This window comes from Camarhynchus parvulus, chromosome 23, assembly GCF_901933205.1.
Source record: "Camarhynchus parvulus chromosome 23, STF_HiC, whole genome shotgun sequence".
NCBI lineage: Eukaryota > Metazoa > Chordata > Aves > Passeriformes > Thraupidae > Camarhynchus > Camarhynchus parvulus.
In genome coordinates, this window is record NC_044593.1 from 6,997,161 (window position 1) to 7,020,350 (window position 23,190).

General features: G+C 46.7%; 1 protein-coding gene across 2 annotated transcripts; it reads left to right on the forward strand.

Annotated features, from left to right (window-relative positions):
- The first annotated feature begins 738 nt into the window (after positions 1–738).
- YTHDF2 (YTH N6-methyladenosine RNA binding protein 2) lies at positions 739–22,684 on the forward strand. Of its 2 annotated transcripts, XM_030964624.1 has the most exons (5): positions 739–1,012; positions 1,433–1,457; positions 1,736–1,815; positions 5,742–7,307; positions 21,767–22,684. In XM_030964624.1, exons 1-5 carry the CDS (start codon positions 986–988, stop codon positions 21,788–21,790), a joined length of 1,722 nt encoding a protein of 573 aa, XP_030820484.1. In that variant the 5' UTR covers positions 739–985; the 3' UTR covers positions 21,791–22,684. The 2 variants fall into 2 exon arrangements, with proteins under 2 accessions (XP_030820484.1, XP_030820485.1); XM_030964625.1 differs by lacking the exons at positions 739–1,012; positions 1,433–1,457 and adding an exon at positions 1,463–1,569.
- Positions 22,685–23,190: the final 506 nt, after the last annotated feature.

A 23,190-nucleotide genomic window follows, 5' to 3' on the forward strand; every position in this document is an offset into this window, starting at 1 on the left:
CTGTGAGGGTGGGGAGGCTCTGGCACAGGGTGCCCAGAGAAGCTGTAGCTGCCCCTGGGTCCCTGGCAGTGTCCAAAGCCAGGTTGGATGGGGCTTGGAGCAGCCTGAGACAGTGGAAGGTGTCCCTGCCCACGGCAGGGAGTAGAATAAGATGAGCTTTCAGGCCTCTTCCAGCTCGAACCAGTCTGGGATTCTGTGGTTTTGGATCAGGGATCCATCTCCTTCCACATCCAGCCAGCTTCCCTCCATTCTCCTCTGGCTTCCTCAGGTCCATGATTGAAGGGGAATGGGGACCTTTTGGGGACCCCCTTCCCCAGTCTAGGCATACAGCAGATCCTGTCAGGTCCCTGCTGGAGCTGTTTGTGTCTTTTGGCCAGAAAGTGGGGTGACTCTGCACTCCCTGATTGCTGTACACCTACCCAGCACCCAGGTAGCCCCCTTGACCTGGGTGGGGGTCCCATGGGACTGCGATGTTCCCTGGGTTCTCTGCACCTGGAGTGCTGGACTGGGGATGGGGGGAGCTAAAATGTCGCGCGCGACAGGATGAGGTTGGGCTGAGCCCGCAGCCGGGCCCCGAATTTGCCATTTTTTGCTTAGAACCTCAGCGAGGCCGCCTTGCCCTTTAAGAGGTCTCCCACTTCCAGTCGAATGGGGGCGCTGCCTCCCCCGCTCCGGTCGTCCGCCGTCCCGGCATGCACTGCGCCCCCCAAGCCTACATTCCCCCCGTTTTCCCCCCTATTTCCCGCCATTGTGCCTGGGTGCGCGCGGTGCCGCGTGACCGGGCGGGGGAAGCGCGAGGCGGCGGGCCCGGGCCATAGAGACGCGCGGCCGGGGGGGTGGGGTGGAGATGGTGGGATAGAGCGTCCCCCCGCCCTGCCGGCGGCCGCCCCGAGTCCGCCAGGGCCGCCCCGAGCCCGCCGGGCCCGGACAAAGCGCCGCCGCCTCCCGCCCCGCCCCGCCCCGCCAGCAGCCCCGCCGCGGAGCCATGTCGGCTAGCAGCCTCCTGGAGCAGGTAGGAGTCCCCCCGCCGATACCGGGACGGCCCTGCTGGGCGAAGCCGCGGCTCTGGGCCTAACGGGTTGCGCCCCAGGCCGGGCGGCGGCTGCTGCCTCACTCCTCTCCCGTCGCATGGCCGCGCTCCATTGTGGTGCGGCCAGGTCGGGCCTGTCTCCGCAGGGCTCGACCCTGCCGGGCCGGATCTCTCCCCTCTCCGGGCCGGGTCTGTCCCTGCCGGGCCTTGGCTTCCCCCGCTCTGACGGGTCTGTTTACCCACCCCAGATCTGTCCTCCCCTCACTCGGCCGGGTCTGTTTACCCTCCCCAGCTCTGTCCTCCCCTCACTGGGCCGGGTCTGTATCCTCACCTGAGCCGGGTCTATTCCTCTGACTTACCGCTTTCCCTTTTTCTTTCCCCACGTCGCTGCTGGCGCGTCAGAGACCCAAGGGCCAAGGCAACAAAGGTGAGATCCTGGGAGGCCGGGCGGGCCTGGCTGGGAGAGGGAGGATCCTTCTGCCGAGAGGGAAATAGACCCTGCGACCAGGCCTGGCTGCTGGGCTGGGGACAGTTTGCAGGTGATGCCTGTGCGGTGGGAAAGTGTCTGTGTGCCGTGGGCTGAGCGTGGTGTGTTAGAATTGGCAGAAGTTCATTATATTCTAGGGTTTGGCTTTAAAAACTTTAAGCTCATAATAATGGGAGCTTATTGCCTAGGTTTTTCTAACTTTACACATCTCTTCTCAGTGCAAAACGGCTCTGTGCACCAGAAAGATGGGTTGAATGATGATGACTTTGAGCCCTACCTGAATCCCCAGGCTCGCCCGGTGAGTACCTGTTGCAGGCAGGAGGACCAAGAGCAGCAAGGTTTCCTGCTCCTCCAGTGGAGGGAAGTTTGGCCTCTTTGTATGTTCCCCATCTCCACTGATTTCTTCTTGATGTTTGCCAGCTGCCTTAACTAATATTCTATCCTATATCTGTATTTCTGCTGCTAGAAATCATTGACTGCCCTTAGATTGTGGTGGGTGAGGTAGGAAGGTTTTTAGCAACTTTTTGAGAACTTCCTAGAGTTGGTGTCCAGCTCTTTTTTTTCAACGTGACTGTCTCAAAGTCACCATTTCTGCTCTTTCAGTTTTAGTGTTGTGACTGTGTTGGTTTCTGGTTCTTTACACCAGAGAAATGTGCTGAGTTGGGTTGTGAAGTTGCTTCTCATCAGGCTACTGCACCTTTCAGAGGATCAGATCAACCTTCTTACCTCAACACTAAGTCAACTGATGATGTCTATCAGGGGGATTTCTCTGATTTTTACAAAAAAACCCCAAACCCAGAGCCCACATGTGATACGAGTGTTGAGACTTTCTGAGAAGTTGAGCCAGACAGTTTTGGAGCTTTGTGACCAGATCCTGGAAGTCAAACTTGCAGCTACTTTTCCTCTTCACTTTCTCTTAGAGTAACACCACTGTTAATTGGTGTTTGTTTTCTGTAATGAGCTGCAGGGGAGTGACACAGAACAGATGGAGTTCAGCTGATTAGATGTACAAGTGAGTACATAGATAAACATCTGTAATAGCACTGGGGCAGACAGGTTGTTCTCTTGCCTTCTCTTTCCAGTTGTGATCAGTAAAAATAAGCTGTTCTAGTTTCCCCTTGCTGTATTTTTGCATATTTTTATTTTTCAGTACGTTATTTTTCTCATGTAAACGTGATGCATGTTTTATTGGAACACATGAACAGGTTACTGTCTCAGTTAAATTTTCAGCAAGTATTTTCTAGTTTGTGCTAAAGATCTGAGGATAAGTATTCTTTGTCTGTCAGCTGTTCATAATCTTCAGAATTCAGCCTGTGCATCAAGACAACTCACTGCATTCAACCCCCTGAAAAATTACAAGCCTAAGCTCAGCCTTCATAGGGTGAGAGAATGTTATTACTTTCTCAAGTCTTGAATAAAAGCAGGTGCTTTCCTAGTAGCTGTTGTTTAATGCTGTTTTTTTTCTTTCTCAGCTATCAACATCCCTAATTCCCAGCTTCTTTCTGAATATGGATGTTTTTCATACAAACTGCTGTTTTATTTAATTTCCCAAAGACAAAAAAGTTTACTATAATTTTGAAGCAACACAGTATTTTACTCTCTTTTACATGTTTTGATGAAGTATTTCTGGATCTTTAATTTCTTTCAGTGTGTCTCAGGCTGGCAAAAATTAATTTTAAAAATAAGGAAGTGGTTGTATGTGCCCCAGGAGGCAGAAACTGAGCCAGAGCAAGGTGAAACCAACAAGTTAACTTGGAGTGGAACCTTTGAGTGACTCTCAGTTCCTTGTTGTGCTGTGTAGAGTCCAAAACCTCCAGAGCTTGGTCTGGAGGGAGGCAAAAATACATAGGTATCCAGGGGTACACCTCTTTGGTGGAGATGGGAAAGGGAGTTACAGAAACTACTCTGAATAATTGAAGTAAATGAGTTTTGGAGTTGCTTCCTGAGCTCTCCACACACCCGTGAGGTAACCATGTTGTAAAGTTTCACTGCTCCGTATTTTCCCCACCTGCTCTTTCAGGTATGACTGTTACTTTTCAGTTCCCAGGAGGTTACTGTGTATTTTAAAGCTCAGATACACAGTAAATGATTTTTTAACCCTTTAAAATCCAAAAGCTCAACGGCAAGGCTCACTAAGAACCTTGGTCTGAGGTGAAGAGGAGCAGTGAATTTGAGGAAATAACTGTGCAAAGAGTCTTAGTCATGGAGAGAATGAGAAGCTGGTGTTGTTTTATTTGCATGGTAATCAGCAAGTGTGTCAGTTGTGCGAGGGCAGGGGAGCAGAGTGAGGTGCTGTGTTTGATGACAAAGCAGTGTTGAAGATGTTCAGGTGGAGAACAGCAGTGACTGTGTCCCAAATCTGCTCTGAGCTGCCTGTGCTCAACTCTTGAGCTACTCTGCTCCCTTACTACCTGTATGCAGGTGCTTAGTATTCTACAGGTCATAGCTTAATATGCCCTGTGTTGGATATGTCAAAGTTGGACATAATTGACCAGTGGGAAAATATTTTGAGCTGGCAAGAAGAAAGATTTTTTTTTTTATCTGACGGTGATGTGCTTTGAGTACTCTTATGGAGAGAGGCTCTGCCTCAGGTTTAGGGATGGGCTGGCATGTTCCTGTTTCTTTAAAGCTGAGTTCAGGAGAGAAAATGTTACTTTTATCATTGAGGCAATAAACTTATGAAGTGATTTTAGTGGCTCAAAATAGTAATAGGAAGTTTAAGTTTCATTTGTCTTACAAGTTAGTGTCGGTGTTGGTGCTTTTGGACATATTGAGTCCTGGGTTTAGCAGGATTGAGTTCCTCAGTTAGTAGAACTCTGGATGAGAGTGAGTTTTTTTACTAATTTGCTTTTGGGAGACATTTGTGAAATCAAAGGTTGAACAGAGCATCTCTTGAGTTTTCAGGCAGTACCACAGAAATCTTGTCTCTGAACACATGGTGTTAAATAATTCCTATTAATTTCTGTAAAGTTGGGGGTTGGTTAACCCCAAACCTGTTGCTCTCCTGTAAGTAGAAGGTAGTGGCAAACCGGCTCTTTCTGGAGAGTGCCAGAGCCATCTTGAGAGACTCCCTGGATTTCAGCGTGGCATAAAATCCTCTGGGAGCTGTGCTTCGCATGTGAGTACGTGATTCAATGAAAAATGGAGCAGAGCCTGCTGCAAGCCAAGCTTTTAGCTGGGAACTGAATGCACCTTTGATCTCGTCTGTACTGGGCTGGTGTCTTGGGGGCTGGGCAGGTGAGGCTGCTGCTCACAGGTTCAAATTACTCAGGATGATGCCCATTAGCAGGACTGAAACCACTCCCCAGAGGGGACCTGGGTTTGAATGGGAAATGACAGATGTTTTCCATGTAAGCAAATCTTGGGGATGTCAGAGACTTCCCTAATTGTCAAATTAGGCATTTGTTTTTTGTAACCTAAAGTCTACTTGGATGTTAAAAAGGAGATCAAGGCATGGAGGCGCGTTTTTATTTTCCTCTCTGGATTTGAAACCTGCTTGTGCTGGTGCTGTCACTGTGCTGCAAAAGGCTTCTGTTGATTACTTCCCATTTTCAGGTAATTTTCAGTGTGTACCCACAGCATGGGAGGAGTTTGTGTTTTGAGGAATAGGCCTTAAATCCCTATTTGTTTGCAATTGCTTGGAGTATTGTGAAGTGTGGAACTTCAAATTGTAGGAATAAAGCTGTTTTCATGGCTAGTAAGTTTAAGGAAAGCAATCAGGGACACTTGTGATTTTCACTGTGTGTTCCTACTGGATCCTTTTCTTTCTTATTCTCCTTCTCTCTGCATTCTTTCCCCAGATCCTCCCTGGAACCCCCTAATATGGGTTAAGTATGTTACACAAGCAGGAAAAATCCTTGTTGGAGGTAGCTACTAGCAGAAGATGATATTTGGATGCAAGATACTGGATTTATAGCCTGAGCAGGAGCTCCGGGGATTCCCAGTGTCCAGTGTATGTCAGGAACACCACACACTCCCCTCTTGGCATGAGAAGCTTTGTCTTTAACCTTTCTTAGCCTTTGTCTTTAACCTTTCTGGGAATGGAACAGATTTTAGAGCCCTTCTAACAAAGGAGGTGTTCAAGGCTGGGCCTATTTATCTGCCCAGTCCTAAAGTAGGAAGGAGTACAGCATGGGGAAGTCTAAGGTGCCTTTACTCCTGGTCCCTTAAAATTGGTTCAACTCCTAACAATTCAGTGCTTATGTTTTTGTGGTTTTCTTTCAGAATAATGCATACACTGCAATGTCTGATTCCTACCTACCAAGCTACTTCAGTCCCTCCATTGGATTCTCCTACTCCTTAGGCGAAGCTGCCTGGTCCACAGGGGGAGACCCCCCCATGCCCTACCTGACCTCATATGGACAGCTAAGCAATGGGGAGCCTCACTTCCTTCCCGATGCCATGTTCGGGCAGCCAGGGGCCCTTGGCAGCACTCCATTCCTTGGGCAGCACGGCTTTAACTTCTTTCCAAGTGGGATTGACTTTTCAGCTTGGGGGAATAACAATTCTCAGGGACAATCCACTCAAAGCTCTGGCTACAGCAGCAACTATGCCTATGCTCCCAGCTCACTGGGAGGGGCCATGATTGATGGGCAGTCAGCCTTTGCCAATGAGACCCTCAACAAGGCTCCTGGCATGAACACTATTGACCAGGGTATGGCAGCCCTCAAGCTGGGCAGCACGGACGTGGTGAACAGTGTCCCGAAAGTCATTGGCTCAGCCGTGGGGAGTGGATCTATCACCAGTAATATTGTGACATCGAACAGTTTGCCTCCGGCAACGATTGCCCCACCAAAGCCAACCTCGTGGGCTGACATTGCCAGCAAACCTGCCAAGCAGCAGCCCAAGCTGAAGCCCAAGAATGGCATTGCAGGGCCAAGTCTTCCGCCGCCTCCCATAAAACATAACATGGATATCGGAACTTGGGATAACAAAGGGCCAGTGGCAAAAGCCCCATCACAGACCTTGGTCCAGAATCTTGCTCAGCAGCCACCACAGGTGTCTCCACAGCCCCATGGCCAACAGATCAGTAGTAGCCCACTGGTTACCCAGACTCCGGGTGGGCAGCAGCCGCCGGCACTGCCACCGCCAGCCCCACTGCCTGTGCCACCGGCACAGCCCACCCGCTGGGTTGCCCCTCGGAATCGTGGCAACGGCTTTGGCCAGAATGGAGTGGACGGTAACGGAGTGGGACAGGCTCAGGCCAGTTCTGGTTCTCCTTCTGAGCCACACCCAGTCTTGGAGAAGTTGAGATCTGTTAACAACTATAACCCCAAGGATTTTGACTGGAACCCAAAGCATGGGCGGGTTTTCATCATTAAGAGTTACTCTGAGGACGATATCCACCGTTCCATTAAATACAATATCTGGTGCAGTACAGAGCATGGCAACAAGAGACTGGATGCAGCCTATCGCTCCATGAATGGGAAGGGCCCCGTATACTTACTGTTCAGTGTCAATGGTAGTGGTCACTTCTGCGGCGTAGCAGAAATGAAATCTGCTGTGGACTATAACACCTGTGCAGGTGTGTGGTCCCAGGACAAATGGAAGGGACGTTTTGATGTCAGGTGGATTTTTGTGAAGGACGTTCCCAACAGCCAGCTGCGACACATCCGCCTAGAGAACAACGAGAATAAACCAGTGACCAACTCCAGGGACACTCAGGAGGTGCCTCTGGAAAAGGCTAAGCAGGTGTTGAAAATTATTGCCACCTACAAGCACACCACCTCCATCTTTGATGACTTCTCACACTATGAGAAACGCCAAGAGGAGGAGGAAAATGTTAAAAAGGTAACATGTTTGTGTGTCTTGTCTGAGTTCTGCAGGGCAAGAGGTGGTGAGTGCTGCCTTGCGCTGGACAAACTCTGGGCTGTGGGCTTGTGGATATTAGCCTGCCTTTTGGCTATCTGCCTCCTCATACCTGGAACCCACACCCAAATAGTAGCCTGACTTTGCAGGGAAGAATGTCCAGAAAAGCCGCCAAGGTGATTAGAGGGATTGAGTACTTCTCCTGTGAGGAAAGACTAAGAGAATTTGGATTATTATGCCAGGAGAAGAGAAGGCTTTGGGGTGATCTAATTGTGACCTTCTAGTGCCTGATGGAAGCTCAAGAAAGATGAAATGAGACTATTTACGAGGGCCTGGAGAGACAGGACAAGGGGAATGGCTTTAAATTGAGAGAATATATTTTGATTGGATGTTAGAAGAAAATTGTTCCCTGTGACGGTGGTGAGGCCCTGGCACGGGTTGCCTAGAGAACCTGTGGCTGCCCCATCCCTGGAAGTGTCCAAGGCCAGGTTGGTTGGGGCTTGGAGCTGCCTGGTCTAGCAGAAGGTGTCCCTGCCCATGAGTTAGAATTAGATGATCTTTAACATCTCTTCCAATCAAAACTGTTCCATGATTCTATGAAATAGGTGCCAGCACTTGGCAGAGCGGGGTGAGAAGCCTTGCCCAGGCCCTGCCTGCGATTGACTGTGTATTCGTTATGCTGAATCTCAGCCTTTGCCGAGTGCTGTGATGTAAACAAAATGTATTTCTGTGCCATTATTAGCTCCTGGATCATAGCAGTTTGAAACTGGAGACCCGCAAGGCATTTGGGAAGTTGTTAGAAACCAGAGCTGGGTCTTAGAATGGCTGCTAATCCACCCCCTGGCCACAGTGGGGTCAGCATGACAGATGTCTCCCTCCACTTGTAAAACCTTCAGGAACAGCAGTTCCTGTCCCTCCCCAGGCAATCTATCCCTCTCCTTAATTATCCTTCCTGTAAGGAGGCTTTGTCTAATGCCCAACCTAAATCTCCCTCACTGCGATTGCAGTCCATGCCTGGTTGTCCTGTGGACATGGTTGCTGTGTTCCTCCTTGCTCTCTTTGGGGTCATGGTGGGCTGTCACCTGCATGGTGCTGCCAGCAGTGTGGTACATAAGCTGAGCTCCCAACTTGCCTTGCAGCTGCTCTCAAATCTTCCTGTCATCATCTACTCCTTAATGATACATTAATTGAAAATCCTGCCCCAAATTCAGGAACCAGTGGGCTTTGAATCTTACTTGGGTTCAGCTGTAGTAAAGTCACCTGGGGCTGCCCTTCCCCTCAATGTGGATCTGGCTTATGTTTGATCAAAACAATAATTATAAAAATTAGCATTAGCACAGCTGGCTGGGAGTTTGCCAAGTTTCCTGATGATCTCTTTAGTTTGAGCAATGGGGAACTTTTCCCCCAACACTTGAAGAACAGAATCAGGAGCTGCAGCTGCTCACTGTGACAGTGAATGCAGTTTTAAATTTTTTATATATATTTTACATGGAGCATCGTATAAATTATAATAATTAAGCATAAATGTGGTAACTTGCAGTGCTTAGCGAAAGTCTGTAAGGGAGGAATAATAAATGGCAAGGTGTGAAGGTGTAAACTGGTGTTTTGTGAGGACCTGATTGTTTTGTGTGATTTCACCTCGTAGAATTGTTACACTTGTTGTCCAGCCTTTATCTTCCCTGTGAGGGTGGGGAAACTGGCACAGATTGGCCCAGAGAAGCTGTGGCTGCCTCATCTATGGAAATGTTCAAGACCAGGTTGGATGGAGTTGCCTGGTCTAGTGGAAGGTGTGCCTGCCCACAGCAAGGGGTGGAGCAGGATCATCTGTAAGGTACTTTCCAACCTAAATCCTTATGGGATTCTGTGAAACCCTCCAGACCTGACTTCAGGGAGCAACAGTTAGCATTGTTAGAGAGTCAGACCTTGGCACAGTGGGAGAATGCAGGGGAAGGGGGAAAATGCTCCTTAAGGACAGGTTAGGGATGGATGGATGAAAAGAGTTAATACTAGGTGTGGGTAAGCAGAAGGAGGAGGAAAAGAGAGAAGGCTTTGGGAAAAGCAGACAGAATGATGGGCTCTTCTGGAAGGCTGCTGCATTTGCTGTTTAAAGTCTGAAAATCAGGAATATACTATAAGTAAGGCTTAGCACTTTTTTTAAAGCTGTAAACTATCTTTATTCATCTTTTCAGTTGCATTTTGAAGTCTCCGCCCCTTGCTTGCTTCTTGAGACGTGCTGGTGTGGAGAGTTGAAAGCAGCAGTGATAGTCTGAGTGCCAGTGCTGCCTTTCTGAACCACGTTCTAGTGGATGCAGCAGTAGTTGATTAGGAAAGCACTCTTTCTCTGCAAAGGAACTTAGTCATAGGTCTTTGGAATTCACAGAGGAGAAGGGAGCTGTGTAAACACAGTTGGTGTTTGCTCTTTGCTATTTACTCATCCTGTGTTTCATGCTCGGGCCCGTGTAACATCTGGCACGGAGGACGTGACTCTCTGGGCCTTGGTCATTCTTACAGCAACAGTTTGACCTCCTCAGTCATTCACTGACACAGCCTGGAATGTGATTAAGGTTTCTGTAACTTCTCTTTCATGGTTTCATTGAGGAACAGTTATTTTTGGTGGAGGAGGGTTTTCTTTTTTCTTGGAGTGATTCCTGCCATGGGACTAGAGGTGCCAGAAAGCCCAAACCATGCTCTGTATGCTTGAGGCATCTCAAGTAATCACCTGAATTTAAAAAATATATGAGGAACCAGAATTGAAGCACTGGAAAGTTAAAACGCTGGTCTGGCAGTAGCTCCCTGCCTGCTTTTTGTGCTGGGGAGATTCCATTGCTCCCAGCTCTTTTGTTTCCCCTACAGTGTGAGATGTTGATGCTCTGCAGTTGTATTCTTTGAAGCTTAAATGTTTCAAGGTTTGGCTTGCTTCAAACTTATCCTGAGCTGCCGTTGTTTCATTCAGCTGCAGCTTGCCCAAATCTTTGTCTCATTTGCAGTTTGGTTGTGGCTTGCTGCCTGAGCAGATGGATGGATGATCACTTGTGAAAGTCTGGAAACTCTTGATTATTCTTTTATACTTCTCACTGTTGGTCATTTCTTCAGAATCCCCTAAAGCAGGTCCAAGAAATTAGATGAAAAACGTATAGTGTTTATGCTGTTTCCATTGTCCAGTGAAGGGAGAGGGGTGGGTAGTTAGTTTAGTGTTGAAAACACTGAAATAAATCCTCTTTCTTTTCCTGTTGCCTGTGCCCATCCTGTTCCTCTAAAGCTAATCCCCATTCCTTTTCCATGTGTTGCTTTGTTCTACTAATCCATTTTTTTAAAAGGTTTGAATATTCTCCTGACCCACAATGGTGGAACCAACTTGCAGTGCAATCTTGTTCAGAGCAGTCTTGAAACTCAGAATAGCTGCTTTTATGGTAGAGCTTGTCACTGACTTCTTCCATGTAAGAATTATTTTATCTTTGCTTTAAACAATCAAAATGACAACACAATCCCTGCCCCATGGTCATGCACTTGGATTTCTAGGAATGCTGCGTTGACCTTGTAGTAAAGGTCTCCCATAATGATCTGCTTGGTGTGAAAGGTTGACAGCTTGTGTTTTGTGGAAATGCATTCAGTGGAAAACTCCAAGGGAAGTTTATTTTGGTTCTTTCTGCCTGCTCAGGCTTGAGATATTTGGCTACTCACAGGTTCCAGGGATTTTAGGAAGGCTATCATGAAAACCAGTGCTGTGTAGAGTGTTTAATGGTCAGATTTGTAGCTGAGAAGAGACACTGTCTGCTGGGACTTTGAGTGTTGAGTCAAGCTGAGCTGTGCAGAACGGGGAGAGCTTTGGTGGGGTTTGTCATGATGAGGATCAGCCTCAAAGCACAGAGGTCGGATTGGCCAGATTGGATCTGTTATTTCTGGAATTGTGCTGCTTTGTGCCTCAGCTGATGCTGTCTGCTGGTTAAGGGAGTATTAATACTGGCAAGTGTCACTGTCTCCTCGGAACATGTGATTTAAGGGGAAACTGAGGGGTTTTGTATGAGCCTGTTTGAAATGGGCAGGCTATTTCACAGTCACTGGAATACATGAATGCTTTCTGATGGATTTTACAAAGCTCTTTTTTACTTCTTCCCAATTTGTAATTTCAGAGGGGAGGAGGGAGAATATTCCCTATAGGGTGGACCAGCACTCTTTTCTCCTGCTGTTAGAGTTGTCCTGGAGAATGCTGCATTTGCTTTGGCTTTACCGTGTTCCACAGGACAGTATTTCTGACTTGAAGATTCAATTCCTGAATATTCCGTATCAAGGCAAAGCCAACTGTTCTCTGTGGCAGCAAGGGAACACTCCTTCCACTCACACAGTTCCTTTCATTTGGTGATCCTAGGGCTATTTGCTGTTTTCTGCTCCAAATTGTGGCCGTAGTGAAATTAATTGATTGATACACCAAGACAGAATTTCTGCTATGCTGTTCAGCAATGCATATGGTTTCAGTTTATGTCCAGGCTGTTTAAATCCTGTAGGTCGGTGTCCATGCTTGTATATTTGCCCAGGAGTGGAGGAAACAAACCATCCTGCTTATTCCAGTGGCTTGGCACTGGCTGTTTGTAAGGAATATTTTGTGCTTATGATATTTTTAAGCGAGCCCTTAACAGCACTCACAGATTTTTGCTGATGTTGTTAGCGTTCAGAAACACATAATCACATAAGCGATTATATGTAGGTGCTTTTATTAAGAGCTCTGGGAATCAGGGGTGTTTTCACCTCAAATCTGATTCCAACATACATTCGAGGTTAACATGCTTTTATATTCTATCATTATATAACTTTCATGTTAATTATTAAACTTATATTGTTCTATTGTATACATAGATTTCAGCTAAGCATAGCCCCCCTTAAGCTTCCAACATAGTTTCTCATGATTCTTCCTATGATTATATAATAATTATATTTAATTACTAAACAATCATCACATCTTAACAATTATATAATTTATCATACTGCTTACACAGGTGCAGTGATCTGAGAAAACACAAAGCCTAACATTTTCAGAATCTATCTTTAGCATTTTCCAGGGTCCCATTATCAATATTCTAGCTGTGTCTACATAAAGGCGAAAACTGGAGGGAAGACTTAGATCCGTCTGATGCTCTAATCCGTGTTTTCTGCTGTGAGGCAGGGAGCTGTGTTTCCTCATCCCTAAAACAGGAGCAGCTGGGGCTAGGTGCCTTTTCACTGCAATTGAAGTGGAATCAGAGCAGTGGAAGGGCAAACCACTTGCCTTGTAGTCCTGTCTCTCACTACTAGTGTTGTGTTAGAAGTCTTTAAAATAATATTTTAATGTAATGTTAATATTATAAAATAATATTTAAAGTTGACTTGTTGATGTTAGTTTAAGGGCCTGTTGAGATGCACTGTTTAAATTTTTCAATTGTTTTATCCCTGTCCATGGCAGAGGGTTGGAACTAGAAGATTTATAAGGTCCTTTCCAACCCAGGCCATTCTAGGATTCAAGGACTGGGATTGGTGTTGGGCCAGACAGAGTGCAGGCCATCTGCAATGGGGTTTCTCACCTCTTAGAAATATGGCCTCAGCCATGGGAAATTTATTCCACACCCTGTTCTTGTGAACTTGTTCCCAGCCTACTTCTTGCCCTCTTGGTGTGGGCAAAGCTTCATGTCCCCCCACTCCAGATTATCTCAGCTGCATGATTTCAGCTCTGAGCTGTAGAATACCCTGAACTAATTGTTCTTATAAATATGTTAATTGAATTGATTATGAACATATGAATGACTTCAAATTAATGTTTTAAAATTTATAATTTTTTTTTCCCTTCAGCAGATGAATTATGATGGAGGAATGACCTTAAACTGAAATAGGGTAGATTCAGATTAGATATTGAGGAGAAATTAATTTCTGTAAGGGTTTTGAGGTCCTGGCAAGGGTTGTCCAGAGAAGCTGTGGCTGCCCCTGGATCCCTGGAAGCGTCCAAGGCCAGGCTGGACAGGGCTTGGAGCTGGCTGGTCTAGTGGAAGGTGTCCCTGTCCATGGCAGGGAGTGGAATGGGGTGGGCTTTCAGGTCCCTTCCAACCCAAACCAGCCTGTGGTTCTGTGATAAATTGTATGTGTATGGCTGGCAAATTCCCTAGAAGCACTGTGGAGGGCTTGGAATGCAGAAGGGAGTGTGTAAGCTGTCAGCAGCAGGGGTTGCTTTGGTTTTCTTCCTCTTATTTTTTGCTCCAAGAGTTCTGGATAACTTGCTGGCACCAAGGTTAAGAGCAACTTACACAGGTATGTGTTTCAGGTTATTTTATTAACATCTGCTTCCCCAGAAAAAGTTCTTATCTTCCAAGCAAGACTCTTTGCCGTCTGTTTCGTTCAGTGAAACCCCAGTGCGTGGTCTGGTTCAGTTCCCTGGATTTTTCCCTAATGCAGAAGTACAGTGGGTCACAAGACATTGCTTGAAAGCCGATTAGGATCCCAAGAAAACAGTTGAAGTGCATTGTTCTGTGAGCAGTCGATCAAGAGCAGCTCCATGCACAATGTTCTTTCCTTGTTCTTATTGAAACTGTAATTCTGCACCAGCTTTTTGCCTGAAAGAAACTGTTTTATTTTTTTCTGTTTCAGGTTCACGAAGTTCCTTGTTTCGTGTTGTGGTCACTCTCACTACAATTAGTCCTCTCATTTTCCTGCATGTTCTGGTTTGTACCTGGTAGTAATTGTGCTGTCTTATGGCTTTGTGAGTTAATAATTAGTTCCTTAGTGGTACAAATCACTGGAGGCTTGTCAGCCAGAACAGTGCCAGCACCCTGCTCTACCACAGCAGTTCCTAGGGAAGTCCCTGTTAAACAAGGATGGTCATTACCCAAACTGATGGCTAGGATAGAAGTTATTTGTAGCTCCTTCCAGTGACTAGTCCCCAGTATGAACCTTTTTAATTGACATATAAGTCATATAACAGTGTGTTTGAGCAGTTAATAATGAACCATTTGGGGTTTGTGCAAGAACTTGGAAATCTCTGGTTCTGTATAATTAGAATGTTTTTTCTTAAAAGTACAATGCTGAGCTGCTCTTTTGTGTGGTTAACTGCAGAGCTATTGTAATGTAATCCCAGTTTGGAAGATTTATATAAAATCTACCTAAAAGGCTTGTATTTTGTTTCTAATCTTGGGGAAAAAGGAAGCCACACTCTTCAGTTTCCTTCATTGTATCTATGCAGAGTGGGGAGGGGCTCTGCTCTCTCCATCTCAGCTCTGTTATTTGTGGTACCATCTGTAAAATACCTTCAGAGAATTTCCAAATTCCAAATCATCATTACAAAATAAAGGAAATCGAGAAGTCTTGATCATCAGCCTTTTGGCTGTTTCAGCCTGATTTAGAGTTCAGCTGATTCCAGAGCCATGTTCTTGATACACTTAGAGGAGGAAAAAAAAAAAAAAGGTGAAATACAAAACTGTTCCAGTGAATGTGGCTTTATGTTCCCTTTCAAGTGGCTGTAAAATGATGGGACATGCTATACGGAGTGTTGATTCTTCTACCTGAGCTTGTGAATTTGCTCTTCCTGGCTCTCAGAAGCAGGCAAATAGATCTCCTCTTGTCCCCTCACAATACAGAATATTCTCAATACAGAATATTGTGGTGTCTTTTTCTTAGCACCTTTTCGTAGTGGTGATAGCATGAAGTGTCTCTTCTGTCTTACTTGGGATGGAGGTGGTGTTTAAGCCTCAAATACCAGGACAGCTGCAGTCAGTCAGATCCAAGTCTGTGTGTGTCTCCTGTGGCTGCAGGAGCTGCGTGTCTGATGAGCACAGAGGGAGCCATTGCTTGGGTATCCCTTCTCTTTCCACTTTAGAAAGTCCTGTGTCCAGCTGGCAATAACAGTTGAGAGCAAACAGCTGTGAGGACAGTACAGTACATATTCATCTCTGAAGGTTTTCTTTCCCTTGAACAATATATTGGCTTTGGAATTTACATTACCCCGAGGATGTATCTTTGTCTTTCTCAATTAATGACTTTTCTGTCCATGATCTCAATGAACTCCTTGAGCATCCACAGGATCTGCAGTGCTTCAGCTAATTTATGTGTTGTGTGGGGAAATGTGTCCTTTTGATTTGCTTTGAGTCTGCCTCATGATTCTCCCTTTTTCTTGTGTGAGAAAAGATGGTGAGCAATTATTTCACTCTCTTCTGTGCCTACTCTGCCTTTCCAGTCATCTGTCTTCCAGGCCAGAGAGTTAAAGCACAGTAGCTCTGCAGATGGAAATGCTTCTGTCCCTTGCTCATTCCTGTTTTTCTGTGACACTTCTTCAGTTCTGCTTCATGCCTGTGGAGGTGGAGATGAGCAAAACTACACTCTGCTCAGGATAAATCCTGTCTGGTTTTGTATAACAACACAGTGGTATGTTTTGTTCAGGGTGACATTTGCCTTTCTTCAGGTTAGTCAGTTTTCTGGAGTTACAGGTCATGTTTCTGATGGTTAATGGTCAGTTTGGAACCTGTACTCTTGGAATTAGGGCAGGGATTTTATGTACACGTATTGTTGAATTTTTCTCAACCTGGTAGGCCAAGTGTACCTGTAAAATTCAGCAGCTTTTTCTCACAAAGTTGTCCACTTAGTCAACTGCTGTTTTTATTACTCTGAGTAGCTTAATATCATCAGTAAACTTGGTCAGTCCTCTTTCTAGATGTTTTATGAATATGTGGAGCCACAGATTCCACTGAAGCTCTGTGGGTTTTCTGTCTTTGACGTTACACCTGCATGGTGTGACAGAGGGCACTGCCAAGGCTTTAACTCTAAAGCAGTGAAGATTTTGAAACATTAAAGTGGAGTTCCTTCCTTTTCTGAAGAGTTTTGTGGCACTTGTGGTAAGACTTTTTGCCTGAATGATTGCTTAAGGTAACCAAAGTAATGAAATGTATTTCCCTTGTAGTGATGGGGAAGAATAAGAATCTCCCTGGTTGTTGAAGACCAGGAGAATTTTCTTTCTTCCTAATGACTGGAAAGGACTCGTGTTATTTTTTTTTTTGTGCTCCAAAGTCAGCCAGTCCAGTTCCAGGCTGTGTTGTGAGCCAAGTTGTCCTTCCATGGAATGTCACTGGGAATCCTCCCAGCTTGCTCTGTCTCCTTTGCTCTAAATATTCATGCATGTTCTCAGCTTTTCACTATTTGGTTTCCTGCCCTGTGGGACAAGAGTTCCTATGTAAGAGTAATTAGAAATGTTTATGGGAATTGGGCTGCTTTATTCAGGCAATTAAATATGATGTTTAAGAGGAGGTTTGTTTAAGAGGAGGTTTGTTCTTTGCAATTGATTGAATCAGTTTTAAAAGGTGCCTGGAAAGATTCTGGGGAACAGCAGTGTGCCTGAGGAAATCCAATAGCACGGACCACCTTGTGTAAACCCTCCTGTAGAGGAAAAGCCTTGGCTGTCTTCATGCCCTTCTTGTCCCAGGCTGGTTGCTCTGACATGGAAATTAGGTGTCCAAGGCCATGTCTCTTCTTGGCTCCTGCTTGTTCACTGATATGAGTTTGTTCTGTTTAGAGTTCTGTGGATATATGGGTTTGCTGTGTTGGATTTTGATCTGTAGAACAAAAGGCCTGTCCTGTCATGACAAAGAATCACTTTTATTTGCCTCATCTCCTGTCTTCCTTGGAGGTGAGCCCCATTAAGTGAATGGGAAGTAGGATGAAGGTGTCAGGCTATAAGCAGATCACTACATGATTTTTATCCCCTTTTCTAGACAAGGATGTAGCTTTTTTGGTAACCCTTATGGCTTTCTAATGCTGACAACAGGAAAAGTCATGTTTGGTTTGAAAGCACTGGGACTTGAGACTGCTTGTGGAGCGTAATATACAAGTGATACATCATCCATCATTTGTGCTGTGTCTTCCTTGAGCAGATCCTGCTGGGAGGGCCATGGGCTGCAGTAACTCGTGATTTCTAAGGCAGTGATATAAGATGTCTGCCTTGGAGACACGGGCACATGGAAGTCCTGCTGGGTTGTTTGGCTGGGGATTGCATCAAACAGCGAAGTGCAACATCGCAGCCTAAGTGGGGCTGTTGAGGTGCTTGATGTGTGTCTGTGTGTACCAAGGCCAGAGTTTGATTACAGGCTCTCCAGGGAATGGTCATGGGCCCCAAGGCTGCCAGAGTTCCAGAAGCATTTGGACAATGCTCTCTAACATGGGGTGGGATTGTTGCCGTGTCCTGTTCAGGGCCAGGAGCTGGACTTGATGATCCTTGTGGGTCCAACTCAGGATTTTCTGGATGGGTGTCTTAGCATTTTGGGGAATGATACTGGGAGTTTCATTGCTCCAATGAAGGAATTGCCTGCTGTTTCCTCTATGGGCAGGCACTGGGTGAGTGATGCCTTTTGCTTGGAGGACTTTCTCAGGCCAAACTGAGACTGTGCCTGCCTGCAGCTCAGGCAGGTCCCACCAAACTAGGGTTTGTATGCTGCACAGCTGGGAGCTGTGCCCTGGCTTCTTCTCCAGGTCCTCCTTTGGCTTAGTCTGGCTATTTCCCTATCTGTGGTGTAGCAGTAAAATCCTTACCTTTGCTGGGAGTGTTGATGCTGAACCTTGGTTGTCAATCAAGGTCAGAGCCTCTGAACAGATGGGCAGTGTTGTCTCTCACTGTCATTTTGTCAGGTGCAAACATTTGATCCTTTTGTTGTTGGCTCCCCTGCAGTGTGAATATATAAGGTGATCTCATATTGCTCAATTGCTGTTATCAGGACCTGGCTTGTGACATGGCTGCAGCCCCTGGGGACAGTAGTGACAGGACTGAAGTTGCTTTGAGTGGTATGATCAGAGAGAGCTCCTGTTTGCATACTTGCTTTGTGTCAGCACAGGATTTGAGCCATGGCACAAATCAGCCATTTCCATGACGCGCTGCTCTTGCCCTTCTTGTTCCTGAGGGGTTTGATGGATGGGGATGAGTCTGAGCAGGTGTCTTTCTTATTTCTTCCCATGTGGATCAATAAGATATGACCCAAGTTTAATGAAAGTGCAGCCAAAGGGCATAAAACACTTCCTGATGGAATCCCTTTGCTCTCCAGGGATCGTATCCCAGAGCAAAGCCCAGTCTGCGTGCGCAGATGCTGCTTTGTCTTCTGGGGCTGTAGCTGGGTCGGCTGTGACACACTGTTACATAGCCTGTGGATTTGGACAAGGATGAGCCAGGAAGGACAAATGTTTGCAATGTGGTTTAGCCTTGCTGTGTATTCTGGTAGCTCTGGCTGGTGGTTGAATGATCACTGTAATGCTCCTGAGGACAAGATGTCTTGGATCCCTCTGCTCTACTCAGATGACACCTTACATGCAGTACTGGATCCAGCTCTGGGGATTCCAGCATCAGAAGGATGTGGAGCTGCTGGAGAAAGTCCAGAGGAGGCCACAGAGATGCTCCGAGAGCTGGAGCCAGGCTGGGAGAGCTGCGGATGTTCACTTGGAGAACAGAAGGCTCCAGGGGGACCTTAGAGGCCCTTCTAGTGCCCAAAGAGGCTCCAAGACAGCTGAAGAGGGACTTTGGACAAGGAGTGGAGGGACAGAACACAGGGAATGGCTTCTTATTGCCAGATGGGATATTGGGAAGGGATTGTTCCCTGGGAGTGTGGTGAGGCTCTGGCACAGGGTGCCCAGAGAAACTGTGGCTGCCCCATCCCCAGAATTGTTCAAGGCCGGGTTGGACAGGGCCTGGAAGAACCTGGTCTAGTGGAAAGTGTGCCTGTCTATGGCAAGATGAGATTTCAGCTCTCTAGCCCAAACCATTTAGGTTCTGTGGTTTTGGATCAGGGATCCACCTCCTTTCATATCCAGCCACCTTTCCTCTATTCCCCTCTGCCATGCTCCTTGAGGCAGGCTCTTGACTGAAGGGGAATGGGGACCTTTTGGGGACCCCCTTCCCCAGTCCTGGTTTACAGCAGGTCTGAAGTGAAGATGTTCACTTTGGCCCCCTCTCTAGCTTGGTGACATGGGGGACGTCTGCTCTAGGCTCTGTTCTGACACATCGGTATTTCAGGGGGGGATTTTCCCTGGGGTTGGCTCCTTATTAGCTGCGTGCAGGCCTTGGGAGCAGCATCATCTCAGCAGGAAGAGGTGATTGATTGGGGTCCAGCCGCTCAGCTAACAGGGTGATGTGTGCAGCAGGAACCTTGGCCGCTGTCCCAGCCCAGGACACTGGCCCTGGAGATGTACAAGGCATGATTGAACATGGCAGCCAGCTTATCCCATGTCTGCATTTGGGAAGTGGTTACATTAGCTCAGGCAGTTGCAGCTGCTTCCCAAAGGGATGTGTGACATTGCCATCTGTCCCTGTGTAACACAACATGCTAGCTGCTGAACCAGGAACAGGGCTTGGCACCTTCCTTTGGATTTATGGCTCTCCCTGTGGTGCTTCTTGTGCTCTGTGTTCAGGCCTGGCTCTGCTTCCCAACCTAGCAGTTGGATTTTGCTGTGCTGTTGTGGTGTTTTGGCAATGAAAGCACCTGCAACAGACTTGGGCAGAATTACAGGAAAAGGGGAATTAAATTGACTTACTTGAGTAACTGTTCTTGATGAGAACATGTGCCTTCGTCTGATCCCCGTCCCCAGAAGACAGCAGAGGATCATGCTGGCCTTGCTCTGCATCCTACAGAGGAATGGGAAGTAAAGCCTCCTTGGGTTTGTGGGTGAGGCTAAAGCCAGTGGTGGTGTTCTAAGCTGGAGACCAGGCCTCCCTTTTTGGGAAGGTTTCTAAGGATAGATGGCTGCACATGCTGTTGTCCCAGGATTGAAGCTGTCTGGGGATGGGCTCTCCCTGGATTCAGCAGTGGCAAAGGATGGGGTTTCCTGTAGCAGCCTGTGTGCTTGTGGCAGAGGTTGCATGAGCTGCCAAGATGGGAAGATGCCTCCCATCAGCAGGTTAGCATGGGACCATGGGAAGCAGGCAGGGGACTCTGTTGCTGCCCTTATTTCAGGTGATACAACTCCAGGCAGAGAGGGACATGCAGGGAAACATCCTCAGCTGAACCAAAGTACTAGGTTCAGAGCCTTGACAGCATCTCCTCTCTGAGTGAAGAGGGAAAACCTGCTGTACCTGTGGGTACCTGCTGCAGGTACAGCTTTGCTGTGGAAGTGGGATGGACTTGGCACCTCTTGGACTAGCTAGGTGGTGGTGGGGTCACTCCGCAGGAGCTGGAGCCCTGCAGTGCATGTCATGCCTGGACTACAGGGACCTGACTGTCTTCAGGGAAGAGGCAGAGCCAGGGAGAAGCATCAGCTCAGGGCCCTCTGGCTGCTGACAGGTTTCATTTTTGAGGTGGTGTCTTATGATCTGGGAATGACACTTCAAACACCTCATAACCCTTTGAAGAAGCCTGGACCTGCTTCTGTGAGAGCTTCTCCATTAAACTCAAACAGAACTCTGAAGAGATGGGCATGGAGTGCTGAGAACAGCAAAGGGGGTGGCAGCCTTTGGTGTCTGGGGGTATTTGGTGCTGTGCTGTCTCTTTGTTCTGGTGCAAGTGTTTGGACAGGGTGTTTCTACAGTGCTGGAGGAAAACCCAGGGTGATAGCAGTCAGTGGGAAATTCCTGTGAAGTTCTTGTTTTTCAAGTGAGATACCACCAAGTTGTGACAGGGGTATTGGAGAGATTTTCTGCTGGGGGGCTGGGACTGTTTCAGTCCCTGCAGACCAAGACTGATGTCAGTGCTCCCTGGGTTTGAGCTCCAGCCTACTTTGATGCCTACATGGGAGTTCAGGTGGCATTTTTTCATAGAATCATGGAATGGTTTGGGTTGGAAGGGAACTTAAAGACCATCTCATTCCAATGCAGATATACCTTCTTCTAGACCAGGCTGCTCCAAGCCCTGTCCAACCTGACCTTGGACACTTAAAAGGATGAGGCAGCCACAGCTTCTCTGGGCGCCCTGTGCCAAGGTCTCACCACCCTCACAGGGAAGGATTTCTTCCCAAGATCTCACCTAACCCTGCCCTCACGCAGTGGGAAGCCATTCCTCCTTGCCCTGTCCCTCCAGGCTCTTGTCCATAGTTCCTCTCCAGCTCTCTTGGAGCCCCATTAGGCACCAGAAAGGGCCTCAGAGGTCTCCCTGGATGAACGGCTCCAGCGTATCTCCAGAGCAGAGGGGCTCCAGTCCTCAGAGTGTTTCTGTGGTCTCCTCTGGAGTTCCTCCAGCAGTTCCACATCCTTCTGATGTTGGAATCCCCAGAGCTGGATGGAGCTCTGCAGGTGGTGAATCATCTGAGATAAAAAAAGGAGAATAAGGAGCTGTTTGACCTCAGCAGTGTCACATCTCTGCAATGACTGGATGCAGTAGCAGCGCTTCTTTCGACAAGAACAATCCTCTTTCCTTGGCTTTGCTGGGACAGGGTCCATGGGAGAGCCATGTCTTGGAATGCTGATGTGTAACAGTGGCGAATAAAACTGCTCTCAGTTAATATGATCTCTGTTATTTTTTTTGCAGGAACGCCAAGGCCGTGTCAAGTAAAAGGCCATTGCATCTCAGCTGTCTTTCAGAGAGAGAAAGGAGCAAGAGTATCCCAGAAAGAATTAGGACTTTTTTTTCTTAATTCCTTTGACTTCAAAAAGACTTTTACAAGCTTCCAATTAAAAAAAAAAAAAAGTATTGGAATATCACAAGACATAGGACTAAAAAAACCAAAAACAACTACAAAAAAATCCCTTCTAGGTAGAGTAGAGGTAAAACCTGTCCCATTTCTTTTGGCTTTGGTTGTGATTTCAGAGCATACCCTTTGTTTTTGTCTTTTTACTATGGTTTTTAGATTTTCAAGTCCATAAGTGGCATATGCCTTTTTTTTTTGTCTAATTTTTAAATCTCATTGTTCCTCCTCTTTCCACCCTGTTGGGCCTCCTTCCCTGGTTTTGATATTTGCACTTGGAACACTGAATTATAGCATCCACCATGCAAAGTGGAGTAACTTTATTTTTTTTTTCTTTCCCCGGACCAGAAGAGGAGGAGTTCTGTGAGGAATTTGGGGTTTTGGCCTAAGAAGAATTGAACAGAAAATTGTCCAAGAGGTTATGTCTTAAAGGTGGTTCATTTTTCTCTGACCCTTTGTTACTCAAAAGTCAAGTACTAGGAGTCCTAAGAAATGTTCTGTTCTTGTGCAGTATATAGATTTAAAGATTAGGTCTGGATGAATTTGATTTTTTGAAAGCTGAGAACAGTGGTAAAAACTTGTCTTGTTTACAGGAAAATGAATTTTGGACAATAAAAAGCCCAAAACAAACCAAGGAAGAAATATTGTAAAATGTGTAGTGACTATGTTTCAGTTTCTTGTTAAGCCAATGAGGACTGGGCATTGCCTTTCTTTTCACCATTAATCACTTCTCATTAATAAATGTGAGATCTTGTTGAGCATCACTGTTGTCTCCTGCTCCCTTCCCCTTGCTGTGAGTTCCTCAACTATTGGAAAAATACTTGAAAAAAAGGCGTGGTGTTTTCTCCTTGAGTTTGAAGTAGAGTGCTCTCACCATGGCATCCCCAGCAAAATCCTGGGGCTGTTCCAAGCCCTTTGGGATTGTTGTGGCTCCATAGTGTCGCCTGGCTCCAGATGTGAGGGGCAGTGCCCACCTGGCCTTGCTCCCAGGACTCCTTCCCATGTCATGGGTAAGTTGGGGATGATCCAAGCTCCTTCCAGGAGTGGGAAATGCAGATGCCTCACAGCCCAAATCATCTTCCCTGGGAAAAACACATTGTGAAGAAAATAATAAAAAAATTAAAAACCTCCTCCTGCCTCTTCCTCTTCTCTCATCATGGACCCTGCTGCTCAATTTTGGTGGACTCCACCTCTGTCCAGCAGCCTGTTGCTCCAGGAGGTGACCAACTAACCAGTCTGACAAGCACTGCTGTGGAACAATGTCAGG

Bases quoted from the DNA above. Each gene is read 5' to 3' on its own strand.
- YTHDF2 (XM_030964624.1), top strand. From the start codon at position 986: ATGTCGGCTAGCAGCCTCCTGGAGCAG. The intron at 1,458-1,735 runs GTGAGATCCTGG...ATCTCTTCTCAG, and splicing joins CAAGGGCCAAGGCAACAAAG to TGCAAAACGGCTCTGTGCAC. The intron at 1,816-5,741 runs GTGAGTACCTGT...GTTTTCTTTCAG, and splicing joins TGAATCCCCAGGCTCGCCCG to AATAATGCATACACTGCAAT.